We start from the raw sequence: 22,054 nt of genomic DNA, 5'->3' as shown, positions 1-22,054 counted from the left end.
ACAAAATAAAAATCTATTAATCTAAATTCATTTAAAATTTGAATTCCTTTCAGCCAATCCCTTAAAACTATTATGTATGCGCAAGCGTTGCGCTGAAGACCCGCACGAAGGCAAACAAACCACTTCCTCGAAGTTGATGCTCATATGACTAAAGCATAGCAAGGCGAGTGATGTGTACTGTAACTCTGACTCTGTTTTGTGCAATAATATGTTGTTCCCTGACAGAAAAGGCACCAAATATTTCATCTCCAAACATCATCATCATGCTCATGGATGATGTAAGTTATTTTCTCTTTCCCTAGTGTCTTTAGCTGTTTGAGGAGTGAATGAGTCTGAGAGAATATGTGTCTGTGTAGCTTTCCTTTTCTCTCTGTTTGTTTTATATGTCTCTCTGAGGAGTAACTGTGATTCTGTACATCTAACTGAACACTGCAGCCTGTGTCTATGTCTGTCTTTGTGTGTTGTGAGTGTTTGACCTTTTCTTGGTGTGAATGTAGACAGGAGTTGTTAATAAGCTATCCCTATGTCCCTATGCTCTTCAGATGGGTTGGGGTGACTTGGGAGTGTTTGGCCAGCCTTCTAAAGAGACCCCCAACCTGGATGAGATGGCCGCTCAGGGCATGCTGCTTCCAAATTTCTACACTGCCAACCCACTCTGTTCCCCATGTGAGTCAGCTGAAAATGTTGCACAACAGAACCTGAACCAGCAGTTCCTGTTTTTAAAGATGTTGGATTAATTTCTCTTATCACAGTTGCAGCCTTCGATCTCTACTTGTGTTTTTTATTGTCACATTATTCAGATGTTGGAAAAGCACATAGCTAAAGAAAGTATGAACACAACTGACCTACCACAGAACAACACTTGTTATTTGCTAAAATAAGAACCATGCCACCAGAAATATTGTACTTTTTATGTCATTACTTTTTCTTTCATAGCTGTCATTACTAGTTACTTAACAAAACATACAAAGAGCTCATAAAATATAATGTTATTTATAAATTAAACAACTATTTTGATAATCATATAAGTCATTTTCCATGCACAAATATTTCATGGTCCCAGTTTTAAAAATGTGAGGATATGCTGCTTTTCCTTTTAAATATTTTGTAATTCATTTTTAGTGTGAAGGTGTCACTTTGGTAATTGTAACAGCATTTCTGTCAACAACTGATTCATAAAGAAACAAATCAGCAGGTGAATCCATACTGAAAATAGTAGTTTCGCAGTCACAGGGGGTATTTTTCTGCATTAAGTACTCTTACTTTTAAAACTTTAATTAAGTTTTCACACTTGTCACAGAGTTTTTTTACATTGTGATATTAGTACTTCCTGAATATTTCCTCCACCACTGGCTAAAATTAAGCTTGAAGATCGCATCGTTAAACACAACTCTTGTGAGAAACCTTTCAATTCTAGTTTGAACATTTTCATGCTTTTAGTTATCTGTGTAAAAAGCTATGTTCAGAATAGAGTTTGTGTGCCTTTTTTGTTCATGGAAAGTAGATAGGTAAACTTAAAAAATGCAGAGCATAGCTAAAAAGCTGCTTCTTTTTTGAGTTGAACTATGGAGATACAGGTTTTCTCCTGACTGCAGAGATTAGATTTGATAAAGGTAGATTGGGTACATAATGGAGTTAAACCACAGCCAATAGGAGCAGGAGATGCGTAAAGGGTATTAAACTTGGTAGTTACAGAAAAATAATTCTCAAAAAGCTGAAAGATAAAGGTATATTTGTTGAATAAACCAATATAACCAAATTACTTTACGGGTTGGACAAATTAATTTGTAATCTCCAATATACAGTATGTGACATTGGGAAGAGGACACACATAACTCTATTTGTTTGACAGTAAAAAAGCATTTAAAAGACCAACATACAGAAATCCTAATGACTTTTTTCTATTATTTTAATGACAGCCAGAGCTGCATTACTCAGCGGGAGGTTGCCTGTCAGAAACGGCTTCTACACCACTAATGCCCACGCCAGAAACGGTACGCTCTCAGTATATCCTTACTGTACAAATCATCCAGCTGCAAATAATTTCTTGCAGGTTTTCTCATTACTTAGTCTATAATGTACAGTGTGCAATAAAGTAATGGAAAGTTTTGTACACTAAAATGTGACCTTTTTTATAGCATACACACCACAGGAGATAGTGGGAGGAATCTCTAAGGATGAGATTTTGTTACCCCAGATGCTGAAGAAAAAGGGCTACGTCAGCAAGATAGTTGGCAAGTGGTGAGCACTTTATCTTTCTTTAATCCCGGTTTTTAGAGGTTCCTGAAGTTTTTAGAGGTTATGCTGATGACGATAGGTGATGGTGGCTGTGGCTCAGGAGATAGAGTCTGTCCACCCGTGAAGTGTCCTTGAGCAGGACACCCAAACCCCAAACTGTTCCTGATGGTGAATGAGATGCAAAATGTAAAGTGATTTGCATAAAAGCATTATAGAAATCCATGAGTATGAATTAACAGTCTGAATGAGCTGAATGATGTGAGTCACCACTATCCACTGGTCTCTCCACATTAGTAAATTGGGAAAATAAATAGAATTTTAATGATTTTTTTAAATGGATTCCATTAATTAGAGGACCGATGCCGGATGTTTTAGCCAATTTATTACAAATTATCTATACTTAACATTTCTAATGATAATTTTCCACAGTATACATTGCAATGGCATGTTGTAGCACAAGTATATGGGATTTTGTATTAGTGGTCTAAATTTAAACATGCAAAAACATGAAAACCATCCTTCAGCCACATTGATCTTGCACTGTGTGATTGTACTTTGTTTGTCACTACAGGCATCTGGGCCACAGACCACAGTACCTGCCTCTGGAGAATGGTTTTGATGAATGGTTCGGTGCACCAAACTGCCACTTTGGCCCCTACAACAGCAGCGTCAGACCCAACATCCCTGTCTACAACAACTCTGAGATGGTTGGCAGGTAGTATCACACTCAAGCACTCAGATATACATAACAGCAGACAGAAGCAGAGGTTGAGAATCTATAAAAATCTTCTTTCCCCATGACTCAGAGGAATAGTTTGGCTGGCTGCTCCTCTGGATGATATGAGTGTCTCCCCTCCTCTTCTTTCTCTGTACCAGCTGTGCTTGTGTATTCCATTTTCCGCCCATTTGTTTTCCCCAAAACAGCCATATGTGTATTCAGGGTCATTGGAACTGGCAGCCGGGCGTGTTTTTCGCTTAGCCGTGGGTTTAATCAGCGCTGCATACCTGGGCCCTGGACACACCTACACACACAAATAGACACGTATACACACAGACACACACGCCCTCAAGAGACGGCAGGTTGCATTGGCTATATGCAGAGACACCTGGAGGAAGTGAAGCGTAAGAAAGAGAGATGCCTGTCACTGCTTCTCCGCTCACCGCGCCACGCTTCGGCAACGCCTCATAACAGTTCCCTCTGCTCAGCTCTGCTGAGACTTCCCAAATATGTCTTTCACCGAAATCTCCTGCAAACACAGTCTGGGAAGGGGAGGGAAATTTGCTCCCATTGTCTTAATGATATTGTCTGCAGTAGTTTCGGTCAATTTAGAGGCAAAATGAAAGGCCTGACAATACAATCAGGTCATTGTGAATGAATCATTTCATACGGTTGATTAAGCAGAGGTAAGAGAAGCATGGTGCCTCAGCAGGTATTCAGATGGGATGATGGCTAACTAATAATGAAGGTTTATTTAATAAATTATGTCGACCCACTTTTTTTCCAGATACTATGAGGAGTTCAAGATTGACAGGAAAACTGGAGAGTCCAACCTCACACAGATGTACTTGCAGGTAAGTTAAATCTCATCTGTCCTTTCTAAGGCTGTCTCTATCTCAGATGACACAGCCCTGTTAGCGGAGCAGAGTGAGTCAGGTACATCCAATTTGTTTCACTGTCTCCTATGTAAAACTATTCATAGAATAGAGTAGAATAAAATGGAATAGAATGCAACTTTGTTATCCACCAGTGTGGGAAATTGTCTCACTAAAACAAAAGCACAAAAACATTAATCATCTATTAAACAATTTAAAAAGGCAATTAAAACCTGGTTTTGGCCTTTGATTCTTTTCACCAGCAGGAGTAGATTGTTCACTTTTGTGCCCACTCTACTTCATTATCTCTGCTGTACGTCAGTCCCTCCCATTCTGTTCCTAAAGGGATCAAAAGCAGCCTGCAGAGACTCACTGCATTCTTGAGAGGTGTAATATGTCATCACAAGAAGAGGGTGGATGTGTCAAGTAGAGCTTTGTAAAGCTCATATTAGCATGTCTTATAGGACTAGACTGGTTTCAGTAATGCAGTTATTATTGTGGCTCTGTTTTAGAGACTGACTTCGAAATACCAGTTTATATCTGGTTGTTAAAACTGGGTTTACCAGCAGGACATACTTGTGTGGCAAAAAAACAGTGAGTCACATCAGTGCTATATATAATACTTAAAAGTACACACAATTAAGTCATTTTAGCTTAGCACTGTTTTGACAGTTAGTATGCAAAAGTGAATATACTGTCCTATTTTGTACTAACTGGAAGTTGCCCACCAACAGATGTCAACTTAGCTGCTACTTTAAAATCAAGTTGAAAGTAGAAAGTGCTTTTCCATGTATTAGTATATAAATGGTGGCTTTTCTAAGTGAACTATTTCTTTTCAAATAGACACACACTCAGCTGGCACTTACGTAGGTACACCCAGATAAAACTACTGCAGCCTTGCAACAAATCCATTATAATGTTCAGTGTTTTGTTGATTTTGTTTTGCATTATACTCAGAGCTGTTTCTAATATTTACTCTACCCTCAGTATAACTATACAGATTAACATTAACTGCAGCCTCTAAAGCTAAAGCCTCTAAGGAAAGTTGAATCAACACCTCTCTAAAACCGGTTAAACAAAAACTGAAAATTCTAACTTTTATAAAGGTTGTGTTTATTGCAGGACTGTTCTATGAGAGTGTATTACTTTTCGCTAGGTGTACCCAATAAATTGCCAACTGAGTGTACTACATTCTCATTATTAGAGTTAGTATGTGGTATGCAAGTGAGAAAGGTTATTTACTTTATGCAGCCTGACAGCATTACTGTGAATGAAGCTACAGTAGGTGGAATTATTTGACATCTGCACTGAAAGTGTTGTAACACTCTCTCACACCCACTCCCACCTCTACAGGAAGGCCTTGACTTCATATTGCGTCAGACTGAGGCACACCGGCCCTTCTTCCTTTATTGGGCAGCTGACGCCACTCATGCCCCTGTCTATGCCTCCAAGCGCTTCCTAGGGCAGAGCCAGCGAGGCCGGTACATAATATGCAACCTAATTGTCTCTTTTATTGCAGATGCTTAAGTCAGATGCTTAATTATATGAATTATATAAGCTGTTATTGTCTGTGTTCTGTAGGTATGGCGATGCAGTGATGGAGCTAGACTACAGCGTCGGTCAGATCTTGTCATTGCTGCAGAATCTGGGCGTAGAAAATAATACCTTTGTCTTCTTCACCTCAGACAACGGAGCTGCTCTAACGTCTGGGCCAAATGAAAGTAGGTGTTGCAAACACATACAGTTTTCTTTTTGTTAAACCAAGTTGTACTCATTATCTGTCCTGTGTGTGTGTGTGTGTGTGTGTGTGTGTGTGTGTGTGTGTGTGTGTGTGTGTGTGTGTGTGTGTGTGTGTGATTTGATACATGAATAGATTGTTTTTGTACTTATGATTCTTTAGGTGGCAGCAATGGGCCATTCCTCTGTGGAAAGGAGACAACTTTTGAAGGGGGCATGAGGGAGCCTGCTATTGCCTGGTGGCCTGGACACATCAAAGAGGGCACGGTGAGAATATCCTGGTGATTTAAATCTTTTACCAAATTAGGCTTCCAAAAAAATCGACGATCATTCACTTAATCCCCGTCATCTTCTCTAGAGACAAGATTTATCCCCAAGATCCAGAGCCAGTTTTTTGTTCTTCTAAGCTTTGTTACTCCCTGATGTTGCATATCAACAGGTACCAGGAGCTGAAATGTTCTCTGTAAAGCTGCAGGCGATGTATAGGACTGTAAAGCAGGTTGAGAGTGAATAAATAATTATTTCACTAATCCTCTCTTTTGAATGATTGTTGCTTTTTGTTTCATTTGTGTATCATTTACCACTTTACATGTGCACACTCATGGCGCTGTAACCAGTTAATCTTGACTATGTTCAACTTCTGTCGAGCAATTGAACTCCAGAAAAGATAAACTGTGTGATTGTGGCCATGAAGCGTGTGGCTGCTTTTTCCACATTTTACTCAAATATGTTTGGCTGGAATTAATGCCCCATACTCTCTCTCTCTCTCTCTCTCTCTCTCTCTCTCTCTCTTTTCTCCCTCCCCTTCCCCAATTTAACCCCCCACCCACACTATGATCCTCTAAGCCTGTGCGTTCTGCAAATGACTTTTAATTGTATTAGGGGCAGCTGTGACACGGGGCTGTGACGCAGAGGGATTTGGTGGAGGAGCAAGCGGAGGCTGCAGTCTGCAGTAAGCCTTGCCCCTGGCTCATCTCACAGGGGTGTGCTGGGGCCTGATAGCACAGCAGAGTAGCGAGGGAGAGGGGGATTGGGAGCGTCTTAAGCGGCTAATCTGTTTGTGTGTTTGCTGAGGTTGGATTGAGCTGTAATGAGGACTTCAGTATCTGAATATGCCAGGCGCTCAGGATAAAGGAACAGAGGGATGGGGGGAGGGAGGTGGGGGGGGGCTACGGGGAAGGAAGCAAGGAAGAAGTAAAAGAGGTGGCTGGTGTAGAAAAAAGAAAAAGGAGGAAAAGTGCTAAAGACGCTGGTGCTGCCACACTACCAGCAACATTGTTGGCTTTGCTGCACCTGTGCCACATTATAATTGACCTGTGTTTGTGTTTGTGTTTGTGTTTGTGTTTGTGTTGTGTGTGTGTGTGTGTGTGTGTGTGTGTGTGTGTGTGTGTATACTTCTGAGTTATTTGCTTTATGTATGTTGGATTAGTTATATGTGTGACAGATAACTTTCTAGACCACTGAAAGAAGAACAGATGCAAATGATATTTCTACCTAAACAGAACATCACAAAACACGGTGTGTGTGTGTGTGTGTGTGTGTGTGTGTGTGTGTGTGTGTGTGTGTGTGTGTGTGTATTTGTTTGTGGCCTGGCTGTATGAATGAGGAATAGATCCTCCCTAAAGCTCTCTGGGGTTGTGATGACAAGGCTGCTTTGTTGGAGCTACTATACTCCACAGCGCTGGATTTATCACTCTGTGCTGCTTGGGAGGGGAGACAGACCAGGCACAGGGTTGCCCCCCTCTCTTAATTGTAGTCTTGTGAAATCTCTTTTGATCTGTGTATTGAAAAATGTCCATAAGCTCTTCAAGCAAAATGTTGGAGACAACAAACAGCCATGCAGGCCTTTGTTAAAAGGGGATTTCAGCAGGTTTATTTTACCAACTGAGCACAGATGCATCTTTACAGTATTAAAATGAGGAGACTTTGGGGGATGGGGGATTGGTTGTTGAAGACCACTTTAGCTTCTATTTCCACACAAAAACCCATTGAATGTATCTGAGTGATGAAACTTAGGAGGATGGAAGGAGGTGTAGTGGAATGAAGGAGCATGGTTGGTCTGAAGCAGGTGCAGATTCAGCATTCTTCCAGTGCCAAAAGGGAAGGGGTGGGGGGCTAGGGGCCAGGATGATGAGGGGTGGTGGCTGTAGGAACAAAGATGGGGAAGTGGGTGGGGGGTGTCGGCCCCACAATGTTGTCGAGCGTCACAATCCCTTTTGTTGCATTTTATCAGGCAGCAGACACACAGGCAGAGTGGCAGAGACAGGGATTGAAGCGCTGCCTTCTCAGATAACCACCATCACCACTCACAACGCAGAAAGAAAGAAAAGAAAGAGAGAAAGAGAATGTGACATTAATAGAGAGTGATGAGTCAAAAAAAGGCAAAAACAAAGGACGAAGAAAGAATGAAGTTCAGTGTAGACTGCATAAGAGGGCAGTGCTAACAAAGGAGGGAAATAAAAGATGGCAACTCCTGAGATAAATTCCTCCGTTAGACCAGTCTGAGTCTGAAAGTTTGGGTTTTTGGTCATGCAAGTTATTACCAACTAAATGTCAGTTTTGCTTCTTCTTGTGTCCTTTTGTCCTGTCTTCTTTAATGGTTTGTGTGTCTGTGTGAGGGGGACTTTAAAAAAAAAAAGAAAGAAGAAAAATGAAGTGATGGACTACATCTGTGTGTGTGTGTGTGCCCGCATGTGAGTGTCTGGATGTGCAGATAGATCATGGAATGCATTGCAAACCCTTTTCTGTGGCTAGTTCTGTGGATACAGAAGAAAAGGGAATTCATTTCAGTGCTTAGGAGCTTTTGTGTGTGAGCGAGTGTGTGTGTGTGTATGTGTGCTGGCTGCCGATAGGAGCACAGCGGCACATGGTGGTGCAGCTGCAGAGGCCTGATAGCGCTATCTGATTGTGAGCGTGCCGTCTTCCTCTAAGGCTCGCTCAGGAGAGAATGGAACGGAAGATCAAGGATGACAGCGAAAAAATGGCATTTTATCTGAAAATAGTTCAAAGTTTATAAATAAAATAAAGCTTTTCACTGGGACTGGGAGAAGGAGATAAAACACCAGCTCGCTCCAGCTCCAGCCGCCTGCTTGCCCGGGCCTTGTCCTCTCCCTACTTCCTCTCCTCTTCTTCTTTGCCCCCCCTGCTCAAGGAAAAAAAAAAACTAATTTAGAAAGAGAGGCATTTTGGAAATTTTTTTTATAATAAACCTGCAAGCAGAGATTAGTGAGCAGTCTGAAGAAATGCAGCTTTTGCCTACATGCGTGCACACAACCACACATACAAACACCATATCATGACTGTGCATTGTTACCTTGTTCACATTCATAAGGAACATCCAGGGTAAAATAGCAAGCTTGTGGTATTCCATTTGTGAACGCGTCATTATTTGGCAGAAACAAGAAGCAAAATCAACAAGAGTGTGTGTGTGTGTGTGTGTGTGTGTGTGTGTGTGTGTGTGTGTGTGTGTGTGTGTGTGTGTGTGTGTGTGTGTGTGTGTGTGTCATACACCTACCAATGACAAATGAGGACCAATTTGAGTTTTAGTCCTTGAGAGGACACATGGCCAATACTAATTTCTTCAAAGGTCACTTTTTCCAATCCTAACTCGCAGGTTGTGTGAAATAGCTTCTCATACAGCAGATAGTGGTTGTGTTTTTTTTAAATTGTCCTTTTTTGCAGGTGAGTTTCCAGTTGGCCAATGTGATGGACCTGTTCACCACCGGTCTGGCTCTGGCTGGCATCAGCCCTCCTGATGACAGGACCCTTGATGGACTAGACTTAACACCAGTCCTGCTAAAGCGCTCACACACCCTCCAAAACAGGTACGCACACACACTACTAAGCTTTGTGTAGCATTAGTGCTTAATTAGCAGTTTAGTTAAATTAACAAATGCTTGCATGCTAATGTGCTACACTAAGATAATGAGCATGGTGAACATTATACCTGCTAAACATTTCATGCATTTTCATTGTGAGTATCTTAGCATGTAGAGGTTAGCATTTAACTCAAAGCACCGCTGTGCCTAAATACAGTCCCACAGTGCTTCTAGTGTGGCTGGAGACTCTTTATAAGTGGCAGTGGACTTTAAGTGTAAGCATGCCCAAAGAAAATATTTTTTTTTTCGAAACAGAAATCTCCAATATGGTGCAAATTCACCTGGGAAGAAACAAATCTGAACATTATTTCTCCCTTCTCATCCTCAACAGGCCGATCTTTTATTACCGTGGGAACGAGCTGATGGCTGTGAGGCTTGGACAATACAAGGCACACTACTGGACCTGGAGCAACTCATGGGAGGAGTTTAAAAGTGTAAGACTCTCTTTTAACTCAGCAATTCTGTCCCATCTCTGTTTCCTCAGTTCCTGATTTGCACTGCCACATCCTCCCTCTTTGTCTAATCTTACTCAAACACACAAACACTTTCACTGTTGGTGTTATCTTGAAAATGGTTCATCAGTTGACTGCTGTGTACATCAGAGCGTAATGAATATTAATGAAGAGCCCCCACATCAGCGAACTTACATCATTCATCAACCAGTTGACTTGTTTGTTCTAACTCCAGTGGAGATTTTCCTCCCTTCCATTTACATACCGACATCGCCTGCTGTAGACTTGTTGTTTTGGCATCACAGAGCTCAAGAGGAAGAAAGAAAGGCAGATGCCAGCGGTATCCCTCGGCCGTAATTACATCAACTTGGTGCTGATTAAATGTATCAGGAAAAATGTGAAATCTGACACTTGAGAAGCAGGATAGTGTGGCTTTTCTTCCTCTCCTCTGTCCATAAAAACATGTCCTCCTGTCCTCTCTCCATGGCTCTGCTTTTCCTGTGATCCAGTTTGTTTTATGCCCCATCGGTCGCTTAAATTGCTCTCTCCTTCAGGGCCGCTGAATCAATAGCAGCCTCCTTTATCAACTCATGTGAACTGAAGTGGAACTTCACAAATAATGGCGTCTGATTGCCTGTGAGTTGCCTATCGATTGGTGTGTGTGTGTGTACATGAGAGAGAGAGAGAAAGAGGATGAGAGAAAACATGTACATGTATGTTCGGTATTCCATATAGATGTGCATGTCTGTGTGTGTATGTGTGTGTGTGTGTGTTTTATGTAGCGACTGTTGAGCTCCAATGTAGGAATGTTCAATTCCCAGTATGCTTCATGTCATTATGGCTGAATCCTTAAACTGTCCATCTCATGTAACCCATAGTACATTTTATAAACATGAAAAATGTAAACAAACTGACTTATGCGCTCATACTGAGCTGTTTTACACAGTCAGACTACACATGAAATGTTTTGAAAATTAACTTTAGAGGGAAAATCTGTTTTGAGGTCCTCAGTTAGGCTTTCTGTGGTAGGAATAACATGGATTTATCATTACTAATCATTCACCCTTAAAATCCCGATATATGCTTCAGTTTAACCTGTCTTGCCACAGAAATTCACAATCAAACCTAAAAAAAAAGCCTGTTTTCCTGCTTGCTCTTCAGCTGTGGTAATTCTTTAAAATATAATTTGGTTTTCTTGGCCCATGGTAAGAAATAAACAAGGGAAGATGTGTGTCTGTGAAGACGAGTGAAATTACAGGTTAATAGCTGGGAGACGTATTGCTCTGTCCTGGCTGTGTTCATACAGCTCAGCCATGAGGAAAATGAGAAATTTCACAGGCTTAAATGGCTCTCATCAAACTCTCTTGAGGCAGTGTAGTGATGTTAATATTGCGAAATATAGTTTGTCATGACTGTGGCTCCTTTGTATGTGGGTTGCTGAGTAACCTATGCTACAGTAGGAGCTCTATGGCAGCTGTGATAGTTTATTTAAACCATGTTGAATACTTAAGTTGATCAATGAAAACTGAAATTTTTTTCTTTTTTCCTAGATACCTATTAGTGCTACGCTGGTAACTTATTTATGAAGCAATTCTCTTGAATAAATTGACATAAGATACTTAACTCCTAGTTCACTTACTTTATGGCAAAAAGCAAGAACATACATTACTGTGTGCAGCGTATAAAGACCTCCTGGAGCATTTAGAAAATCTGAACTGCAATTTGTTCATGATTGTAGAATATGTCAAATATACTGGTCAAAGTAAAGTAGATGTTTGAAATATTCAGCCACAATCTACATAAAGTGATTGCTCTCCTTCCAAAGCATACCCTTTCCCCTTTGGATCAAAGTAGACACAGAATATTTCCTTTTCCAAAATCCATCCCGCCACCCCTGGATGCTCCTGCACCTTATCTTGTAATAGCGACTGCTCTGCTCCAGTTTGAAAGCAGCCTAGTTGTATCCATAGCATTAATGTCAGGGGAGATATGGAGTTCTTGCTGTTATGTCTTGGGTACAAGAAACAGAGTCAGAGAGATACACACAGCAGGCCTTTCTTGCTGCTCCTCTGGGAAGAGTTTTTTTCTTTCTTTCATTCTTTTCTGCATTTCTAAGCTGTTGGCTTCAAAAGACAGGACAAGTCTGGATGAGAGGAGGCTCTGCAGGGCGGGGGGTATCTATCCTTCTCACTCACTCTCTTTCTCTCTCTTCTATATGTATTTCGAGGTGCTCTGCCGAGTGATCTCAGAGGGGGGCAGCAGCAGTGCCTTACAGATGAATGCTTTCTCAATATTAGTTGTGCTCATCAAAAAGTGTGTGTTTGTGTGAGTGTATGTGTGTCTGTGTGATGAAGAAGGAGGAAGATCTCCAGGGGGTTCTGGAGGAGTGAGTGTGACTCAATCAGGCTGCGATCACTGCCAGGCTCATGAGAATGGAGTCAGGGAGCAGGAGCGAAGGCATGGAGAGATGAAGGGGAGGCAGTACAAGGGAGGAAAGTCCTCTATTTGCCAGTGACGCGAACCCTTTATGGTGTACCAACAGCAGCTGCAAGAGTAACACAATGGATTGGAAGACAATATACATATAGGCCATACGACAACAAGATAATAAACATAACATAAAATTGAGCACTGACAGTAGCAGGTGGCTGCGAGCCTAAATCTAAACATCCAGATCTGTTTAGCTGAGTTATCATTTTATTATACATGATAAAACACAGAGTAATATTCTTGTGTATGTGTGTTTCAACAAAAACAAGAATCAAATATAGGCCATTGAAAACTACCAAATAGGACACACACCATGGCATTAAAACTTAAATAAAAGTCATTACAGAGTGCCAGACAGTATCAAGACTTACATTAAATGGGATGTTGTGTGGTGCATAAAGAGAAAAAGCAAAAAGAAATTCAACCAGTTTGACTGACTTCATATACTGTGTTAGGTTGATCTTCATATTTAATTTCTGAGACTTTTGTTGCCAAAACAGGGATTTTGTGTTCTTTCCCACTGTGGGTTGCAGTCTTATACATACAGAAGACAGGGCTACAGGACTCCTGGTGGTTTAAAAATAAAAAAATAAATGTAAAATAAGAGATACTTTAGAAACATGGAGAGAGGGAAAAGTGATCTGAAGGGTTCATGCATTCTTCCTCAAAACTTTAGACTCTCTTTTCGAGTCTATAACTGATAAAGCTTTTAAAGGGAATAGTCAATAATCTAATCCATACTCTGCTTGAGTTATAGTACTATACTTATCCAAAGATCTTCCACATCTGTATTATGCAATCGTGGTGAAGTCATTACCGTTATGAACTGGCTCCTGTACTAGAAGTGTGCTTGGAAAAAAAAGGAAACTGGGAGCCATCAACTTTTCTCTTTTACTCTGCCTCCTTGTAATGACATATTAATGACATATTACAATCTTGAGATTGGCTTCAAATGAAGAAACCATATTAGCATCAATATGTAACTGTTCTAGTAAAAAGCTAAAAAGGTTTGTGTGTGTGTGTGTTTTCTCTCACAGGGCATCAACTTCTGTCCAGGTCAAGAGGTCCCGGGTGTGACTACTCACGAGCAGAAAGAGCACACAATGCAGCCAATCATCTTCCATCTGGGACGGGATCCTGGCGAAAAGTTCCCTATCAGGTTAGTTCTCTGAAAACTGAATTGCAGGAGAGGGGGTGGGGAAGAGGACAAAAAAAAATGAGAGAAGGTGGAAAATGAACGGGAGAGGGGTGAGAAGAGGAAGGCAGTTTGCCTGTTGATAACACAGAATGTGCATGAGATCAATGCTGATTCAATGGCATGAAAAAGAAGGCGGCGGATTGATCTGCTCAGCCAGAGCACGCCTGATTACACCCTTCTCTTTGTGATTGCAAACAGCTCCTTAAAGATTGCTATCTGGCCCTCAAAACCCAGATGCACCGCTGCAGGTTAAAATTGCAAGATAAATTGTTCAGGTCTAAATTGAGAGCGAGTGCTGTTTAATGGAGTTTTGTGTGTCTCTTCCTTGGCTCAGAGCAGAGTTAAGAATCGCCAAGAGGATGGAGTGACGCCAGAGGACACAGACAGCTGAGGCTGAACTAAGACTATTACTATTTAAGGGTGCAAAGATATATGAGCCTCCTCTTCTTTCTCTCAATATAGAATATTTATAATGATCTTTTAGGGAAAAAAAACTGACACAAGCGGACACCATGACTAATACATTAAGATAATCTCAAAATCGCTTTGATGATAGAATATTCCTTTTGTGCACAGTGTTCGCTTTGGCTTCCTCCTGCCATAAAAACTCCTAGATTGACCTTTCTTTTCTGCCTTCTGCCGCTCTGCCTCTCGTGTTTTGCTCTGGCCTCATCTCCTCTTTGCCTCCTGCTCAGTTCTCAAGTGAGATTGGATGATAAAACATTAATGTTGTTTTTCAATTGCCCACCTTTTAGCCTTGCTATTTACTTGGAAGAATAAAAAATAAAGCAAAAACCAATCAATATGCAGCCATGTGTTGTGCTGAGTGTGAGATATGTGTACGCACACACACACACACACACACAAACCAAAACCAAAACCACTAATTTTCCACTGGGGTCACTGAGTTCATTTAAAAGGTCAACCCCCTGTGCACACTCTTCTGCATGAACACTCCACCATCTATCCGCTCTAATTTGCACTGATCAGTCCCCTTCCTCTCCAAACTTTTGTCTTGCTTCCCCCCCCAATACTTCTCCCACTCCACCTACTGCTGCGCACCTTAGCTCACTTCTTACCACTCTTCTCACCAAGCTGCTGTCCCTCTGCATTCACTGGGACTGTTCTCCTCCATCCTACTTAAGTGTGTGTGTACACATGTGTATGTGTGCGTTTTGTCCGTGTGCTCCTCGGTCCCCCAGCTGGACTGGCTGCTTGGCCATCATTAATCTCTGTCTGCACCTAAAGAGCCACTTAAGATGATGTAGGGCCTGTCTGCACACATACCTTCACTACTGTCGCAGCCTGTGATATAGCAAAGAGCACACACACATACACTATCCCCAGTTGAGAACAGTCACCCAGGAAAACAGTGTATATTATAATTATGCAATCTAGAAAAGACTTTGGGAACAAAAATGCAGAAGGTATTAGTTTTCAGTTTTTCTATTCTCTTAGACAAAAGGGTCTAACTGCCATTGTTTTAGACAAATTTGATTTGAGTCGGAGGGTGTCAGGGCCTCTGTTGGTGGTCCATCTGTCCAGGATGAAATACAGACCCAACCAGGTGTGAATCTACCTTTGGATCCCCATTGGATTTGTTCAAAGCCTTTTTCCAGCTTCGCCCTCCATCTCTGTGACCCTATTGCCCTAAGGTTAACACATCCTACTTCCTCACCACCTACCTCAGCTCACGTCCCCAGAGCCCTGGTCATACAGAGTGTAGTCCCAGCCTTAACACTGCAGGCAGCCCTTAGACAGTCTGGCCTCATCTGCTGCCTGCCACCAAGCTCTTGTGTCCCCAATCAATAGTCCTTACTGAAGTGCTCAATTTCCACCAGGGTGGAGAAGAAGGTGGAGGGGAGGGGAAGGCAGGACAGATGTATTTGATTGTCTCCTCAATTCCCCCACCTTCTGCTACTGTGTGGTTGTTTGTGTGTGTGTGTGTGTGTGTGTGTGTGTGTGTGTGTGTGTGTGTGTGTGTGTGTGTGTGTGTGCGCGCTCCAGCAATAGTGTTATGAATCAGTAATCAGAGTGGTGACACACCTGAGCAATGCCCCCATCCCCCTTGGGTGCCATACATTATAAATCAAAAGACTCCATTTGCATACAGCCTGCTTATTATTCCAGAATTTGCCTCACCACCAGTAGGCTAAGGGTTATAATCATGATAATGAGCTGTGCTGACTGTGGGCTTTTTATTATTTGTTTGCAGAGGGGGCATAAACAAATGATATTATTAGTTTTTTGATTTAGAGGTCTGCACTGTAAGATTTTCAGTGCATAGACAAAACAATAGAAAACTTAGTGTCTTATGTAAGTTTCTCAGTACGTGGCATGCTTTGCTTGCAGACTTGTATGGGGAAAGTGAATACTTACAGCAGTCTGATAAATCTCCTTTACATTTACTTCTATTAAGTTGCTTCATCACTTATCACAAAATGAATCGCAACAATGCGTAGCGGGCACAGATAGGAGGGCAATGAAATATCCCTCCCGCTGATTGAGATCGGGCGAAAGCCGAATTTGCCGATTCCAGATAGCTGAAGCAATTTAATCTGAATGTCTGATTTGTAACCGAGGGGAGTAATCCGGTTTTTCCCTATCAGCTGGGGTCACAATGCGTAGATAGTTAGCTTATGACGAATGTGGCACACCAGGAGAGAGACTAATTGCAGCCAGTGCACTACCAGTCGAGTAATTGTAGGGGAAAGTAAAGACTGAGAGTATCAAGGAAAGGAGCAGGTGCTGGCTGATGGAGGAAGCCTTGCTGCCCTGTGGGAGATCTAAGAGGGGAGGGTAGGTGTGAGCTGGACAGGGCCTGGGGTTATTACTCTAATTGACACTTCACCTCACACACATGCACATGTTCCCCAGGGGCCAATCAGAGGGTTGGGTTTGCAGTGGAGGGAGGATGGAAGGCTGGCACAGGTGCTGCTGGCGAGTGTATCAGGGGTGTAATTGCACTGCTGATATTTGTCTGTCCGTGTGTCACGCCACCAGACGCCCACTCCCCCAACACACACACACATGCACACACAGCCCATTAACCCTACAGGTCCTATTGAGAGCAGCGTTCCTTTGAAAGCCTTCAGGGTCCCTGTGTTTTACACACTGAATATAATAATGCACAGAGGTGCTCTGGCTCCCTGGTGTCCAACAGCAGTAATTGAGAGACAGGGGATGGGATAGGGGTTACATAGTTCACGCTGCTGAGTGCGCTTTCCCAAAGGGTGCCCGAGTGGACAGCCTGTATGTGTGCATTTATGTTTATGTTTTTTGTTGTTAAAAGCTACAGCATGTCCCCACTCTGATATAATGAGTAAGACTTGGACTGGATACATTCAGTGTAACCCCCTAACCCTAACCTAAAAAAGGCAAAAATGTAGGGATTATGTTCATCGATGTGGTCGTGTGGTCGGCTTTTCCATTCATAATCAACAACAGAAACAAATGGACAAAACAGATTCAGAATAAAAACAGACTGTGTGTGTTTGTGTCAATGTGGGTATGCACTATGCATTAACATATGCAGAAACAACAACTGTATATGTGGAAGTGTCTGTATGTATACATTCATAAATGTAACCAGTAAATTGATTCAGACTCATCTTTGTTAATGTTTAAGACCATGGCTGGACAAAGTTGGTCCGCCAAAGGTTTCAATTTTATGCAAACAGTATATGCTGTTTTTCTTTTGTGAAGTAAAAATGCTTATTAAATATGTAGAATCCCTTAATCATTAATTATTTTTCAGAATTTAAGCACGCATTTAGACTGACACTTGCACAGGGAGTCAGTTGAGGGAACTTTGGAATCCTAGAATTATTTTGCATCTTAACAATACAATACAATTTGGCAAGTGGCTCACCATTAAGTTTCAGTTTTTGGCCCTCCAAAGGACATTGTGAAATTCTGATTGTAATTCTATATTTGCGAGCCTTTTAGTAAACATTAAAAAATTTGAAATGTAAAACATAGTCAATTGACAGAAAAGCAGTCCACTATTTAAAAAATTGGTTAATGATTTCAGTCATTTTTTTTTTTTCCCCCACTTTATTTATTGGTTGAAAATGTGACAGCATGTATACAGAAATACAAGAACAAACTTTTTCCAACCCCGACCCCCCACCCCTGGGGACATTTCAGTCATTTTTAAACACCTTTTGGTTGTAACCCTTTAAAATGTGACAATAAGCTGCTGTTACTCGGCTTTTGGTCAGACAAAACAAGACATCTAAAGACGTCCTCTCAGGCTCTGGGAATTTGTGAAATTTTTTCACAGTTTTTTGACATTTCATTTTTATAAATTGTATTGAAACTAATTGTTAGTTGTGTGTTTGCAGGGTTACGACTAAGGAGTACCAGGATGTGCTGAGCAGGATCTCTCTGGTTGTGGAGAGCCATAAAAAGACTCTGGTGCCCGGTATTCCCCAGCTTAACATGTGTGACGTGGCCGTGATGGTGAGAGTTACATAACATAGATAGATATATCTTTTACTTTCATCATGCACTTTGTCGGTAAAATTGCAAAACAAGAATTACTATATTGTGAAAACAGGCTTTGTTGTGTGTAGCAGCTAACTCTCTTCCCGCTATATCCAGAGGCAGTGGACCAATGCCAGTTCAGTTTTCACAGCAGATAATGTGTTTTCTTTCGGGCCAGCAGCCCTCAAAGCCAGGCGTGTTTTCATCTTATCTCTCTGTTGTCTGCATCACGCTCAGATAAATGAATACAAAAGAGAAAATTGATAAAGCTTTTATGAAAAAAATAAAAGAGAATCAATAAACGTCTCTAAATAGACATCTTTTCTCAGTTGCTATCTGTTTCCAGTCTGCATTGAGCCTGAAGACTTTTAATGTTCCACTTCAACAGATTTAGCTTTTAGTTTTCACATTTGTTTATCACCATTACAAACTCGCTCCTGAATGTGAATCCTGTTATCACCTTAATCTGGACCTTTTCACCTTGACTGTGTGTCTGTGTTATGCCTTTGTTGGGGAAAAAAATATTTTAGTTTATTTAAAAGTAGCTAAATTGAGCATCACCCCTGTCACCTCAAGCACCAGATTGTGAACTACACCACTGCGGATTTATTTGTGGCATAGCACTGCCCCCTTGTGGTGAAGAAAATGAACACAATTTTAACCAGGAATGTTGGTGCCTGTCCTGTAATATAATGTCTTATCCTATGTTGTGCTAATATGGATCTATTGACTTTTTACATCATGTATGTCAAGTAAGCCATTATCTGTTGGTGCCATTATTCACATGTATGTGGCGCTTTCCATTCCATTCATGTGATACAGGTCAATGCTTATTTGAGTTTCAGTTTTTCATTTAGAAGGAAATTAAATACGATATGTTTATTATTAGGTGTTATAAGATGTTTTCTCTGACTAAAGTTCCTACTTGTGTAGTGTAAAATCTAGTCCGTAAGATCAGGTTTTATGACTCAATTCTGCTAAATATTATATAATTGCATGAACTAGTAACTCATAGTTTTAAAATTTCTTGACACCACGTATATATTTAAAAAAAAAACAACAACAATATCCTAAAATGATTGTTCCAATAAATATTTTCTTGATAAATCTTAAACATGATGGGACAATATTTAATGAGACAATGCACAAATGTGGCCACTTAATAGCCCAAGACCCTCATGGCACACGACAGGACACCAAAGTGATCTGGTGCTCAATTAATAATACCGTTTGATAACTTCATATTCTTGTGCTTACTGTGATGGCTGTTCTCTTTTACAGAATTGGGCCCCTGCAGGCTGTGAGAAGTTGGGAAAGTGTCTCAAAGTGCCCAAGTCTGGGCCTTGGAAGTGTGAGTGGCCACACTGAGAGCAAAACTACAGAACCAGACACCAGGATGAGGAAGCAAAACCTCCCGAAAGATGTGCCTTTCTACAGAACAACAAACAACCTTATTTTATAAATGTTTATGTTTTTGAACTCTTTGTTAAATAGTTTCTGTACACTGTTAACATGTGGTGAAACCAAAAGGGAATTATAATAACATTACATTGATCATGCAGATAGCTTTTACAGTTGTAATTTTAATGAGCCAGCACAACTTCTACCTGACCTGGAGGAACAGTGCGTCAGTGGTTTAAGTCACAACTCATTTGAGTGGTGTAGAACAGATAGGGAAATGTATTTATTTTGATCATGCCTAAATCAGAATCAGCATGGGATTTATTACCAAGTCAGCAGTGTGACATGTGATGATATGTGCAATGTGCAAGATAAAATCCAAGAGATGTGTATTTATGTAACACATAGATTCAGTTTGAGCAATGGGTAAAGTAAATAAATTGTACCATGTTGGATTATGTAATTCATTCTGTATGTCTTCTACATGCATACTGCAGAAAGTGGTTTTCAATAAAAAAAAAATTTTTTTTTTTCTTGTTAGACTGTATATCTGGTACATTCTTAATGCACGCATTATGTGCATATACACATAGTTCTGCTTATGTGTCTTTAGACAGTCAACACATAATTTCACTATGAATAGTGAAAAGGAAAGAAGTAAACACTGAAACCTCTAATAGTTTATTCCACTGGTGACATTGCTGCAGCTGGTTTCTTCATCATGATGTAATAGAAAAGCTAACATTATCTTAAAGGTTTCCACCTCAGCCTCAGTTTTACAAATAAAATGAACCAAACTCTCTGTTCAGCTTTACAAATCACTAGCAGGCCCTGATGCAGATTCTTCTAGGACCACGATCTAAATGTCAGAGCACATATTTGGTCATGTTCACTGGAAGTCCAGAGTAGCTGCTGGTGTAAAAATATTGCGCATGAATTTAGTAACAGCCATTTCCTATACAGCTAAAAGGAAATAGCTTGTTTCAGGAAACAGTGAGTCGTCTTTTGCTAATGAAATCACACCATCATGTCAGAGGATCTGAATAAGAGCCCATCCATGGACGTGGACATTGCTTTTCTCAAATCAAAGAGGGGAATCCTTAAAGTAGCAGAGATGGTGAGAATATTTGCTCTTCAACAAAAGATTTCAACCGAAGTTCAAGGAAGGAGCTACAGATACAGTTACAGTGCAGAGGCAATAACAAAGTAGCACCACTAGTTTGCTGTATGCTTAAGTTAACAATGTTACTAAAAGTAGTTTGTTGATAGTAGTGACCCACACTAACATACAGTGCCAAGAGAATTTTAGAGGCTAAAGGAGCAACTTGGTCAGTAGTTCATGTACAAAATGTGATGTGGAAACATCAGGGCAAACTCAGTTCCTCTTTCTACATAAACTGGAATGTGCAACATGTTGTATGAAGGAAGGTAATGTGTGAATCAGAAGAACCGATGTGCTAGGCTTAGTGAAGATTGCATTGCAATTAAAAAAATGTGTCAAAATTTGTATTTTGTATTATTGCAGTGACATTTTTGTCTGTGTTTTGTGTCTCTTTTTCTGCTTTAGGTGACTCTTTTTGTAGCCTTTGTGTGTTTCACTGTAGCAGCCACACCAAAGTACACTACAGCCACAGTGTTGGAGTTTCTGATCACTTTACTTCTGTTGCTGCTGTATGTGCTCAAACTCAACAAGAGGCTGACTTTCTTCTTTTGGCCTCTCATTGTGGGTGATGTTTTACAGCACGGCATTATAAAATCCTATACGTTTTTCTTAAGACCTGGTGCTTAAGAGAATAGTCTACTGTACATTATTCTCAAGGTCTTCTCTTGTCTTCTCTTTAGGATATGTTCAATTCAGTGTTTGCAACATTCTACTTTACTGTCTTGAGCCTGATGGCTTTGGCTACATACACTGTCACAGGCACACTGGTTGGAGGGGTGAGAAATATTTCTTTAATCTATAATTGCAATCTGAGTTGTGTGGGCCAATTTTAATATGTGGATTTGAGTTTTCCCCTATACATTGTCAATAAAATGAAATATTCAAACATTGCTTTTATCTGTGCTGTCGCCCAACAAAATAAGTCCTCTTGAAGATTTTGCTTTTGTCTCTCTCTGTCTTTCTCTCTCTCTCACTCACATACACACACAAAGACACACACTGGTGATGACATGTAATGTGATTTGAGATCTGCTCTCTGTTTGCAGATAGTTGGTTTAATGTCAGCTGGGTTGCTGTTTGTGGACAGCTACACGCTTTTCAAGAACATCACATTCAACAACCTAAGACGTGAAGCCCAGAATCAAAACAATGAATGAATAAATCTATTACAGTATTCATTAACAAGTTCTAAATAACTGCGTATTGTATTATAAGAGTTTATTACAGGCCTACACTGTGTTTCTAAATGTTTCAGCCACTTCAAAGTTTGTGCCAGTTTTTTAAAATATATTTAAGATTCTATCTGTAATTCAAATGTATGCTGAAATATGTTTATATATTTTCAAAATGGATACACATCTTGTGAAACAACAAATATCAATAAAGATTTTTCTTTGCCTTGAGACATCACGAGTTG

The 22,054-nt window shown here is 40.7% G+C and overlaps 2 protein-coding genes across 2 annotated transcripts; both read left to right on the top strand.

Annotated features, from left to right (window-relative positions):
* The first annotated feature begins 112 nt into the window (after window positions 1-112).
* On the top strand, window positions 113-20,015 carry galns (galactosamine (N-acetyl)-6-sulfatase). The gene is made up of 14 exons (XM_051379847.1): window positions 113-278; window positions 543-666; window positions 1,920-1,994; window positions 2,139-2,241; window positions 2,810-2,953; window positions 3,744-3,810; window positions 5,185-5,312; window positions 5,413-5,552; window positions 5,732-5,835; window positions 9,250-9,392; window positions 9,778-9,880; window positions 13,426-13,547; window positions 17,933-18,050; window positions 19,356-20,015. The coding sequence occupies exons 1-14, from the start codon at window positions 171-173 to the stop codon at window positions 19,440-19,442; spliced, it is 1,566 nt and encodes a 521-aa protein (XP_051235807.1). The 5' UTR covers window positions 113-170; the 3' UTR covers window positions 19,443-20,015.
* Window positions 20,016-20,139: 124 nt separating this feature from the next.
* On the top strand, window positions 20,140-22,042 carry LOC127351881 (proteolipid protein 2). Its single transcript, XM_051379858.1, has 4 exons — window positions 20,140-20,592; window positions 21,043-21,198; window positions 21,318-21,413; window positions 21,684-22,042. The coding sequence occupies exons 1-4, from the start codon at window positions 20,503-20,505 to the stop codon at window positions 21,792-21,794; spliced, it is 453 nt and encodes a 150-aa protein (XP_051235818.1). The 5' UTR covers window positions 20,140-20,502; the 3' UTR covers window positions 21,795-22,042.
* Window positions 22,043-22,054: the final 12 nt, after the last annotated feature.

This window comes from Dicentrarchus labrax, unplaced genomic scaffold (assembly GCF_905237075.1).
Source record: "Dicentrarchus labrax unplaced genomic scaffold, dlabrax2021, whole genome shotgun sequence".
Taxonomy (NCBI): domain Eukaryota; kingdom Metazoa; phylum Chordata; class Actinopteri; family Moronidae; genus Dicentrarchus; species Dicentrarchus labrax.
Note: the sequence above shows the minus strand (reverse complement) of the source record. Positions and strands in the feature narration are given on the sequence as shown.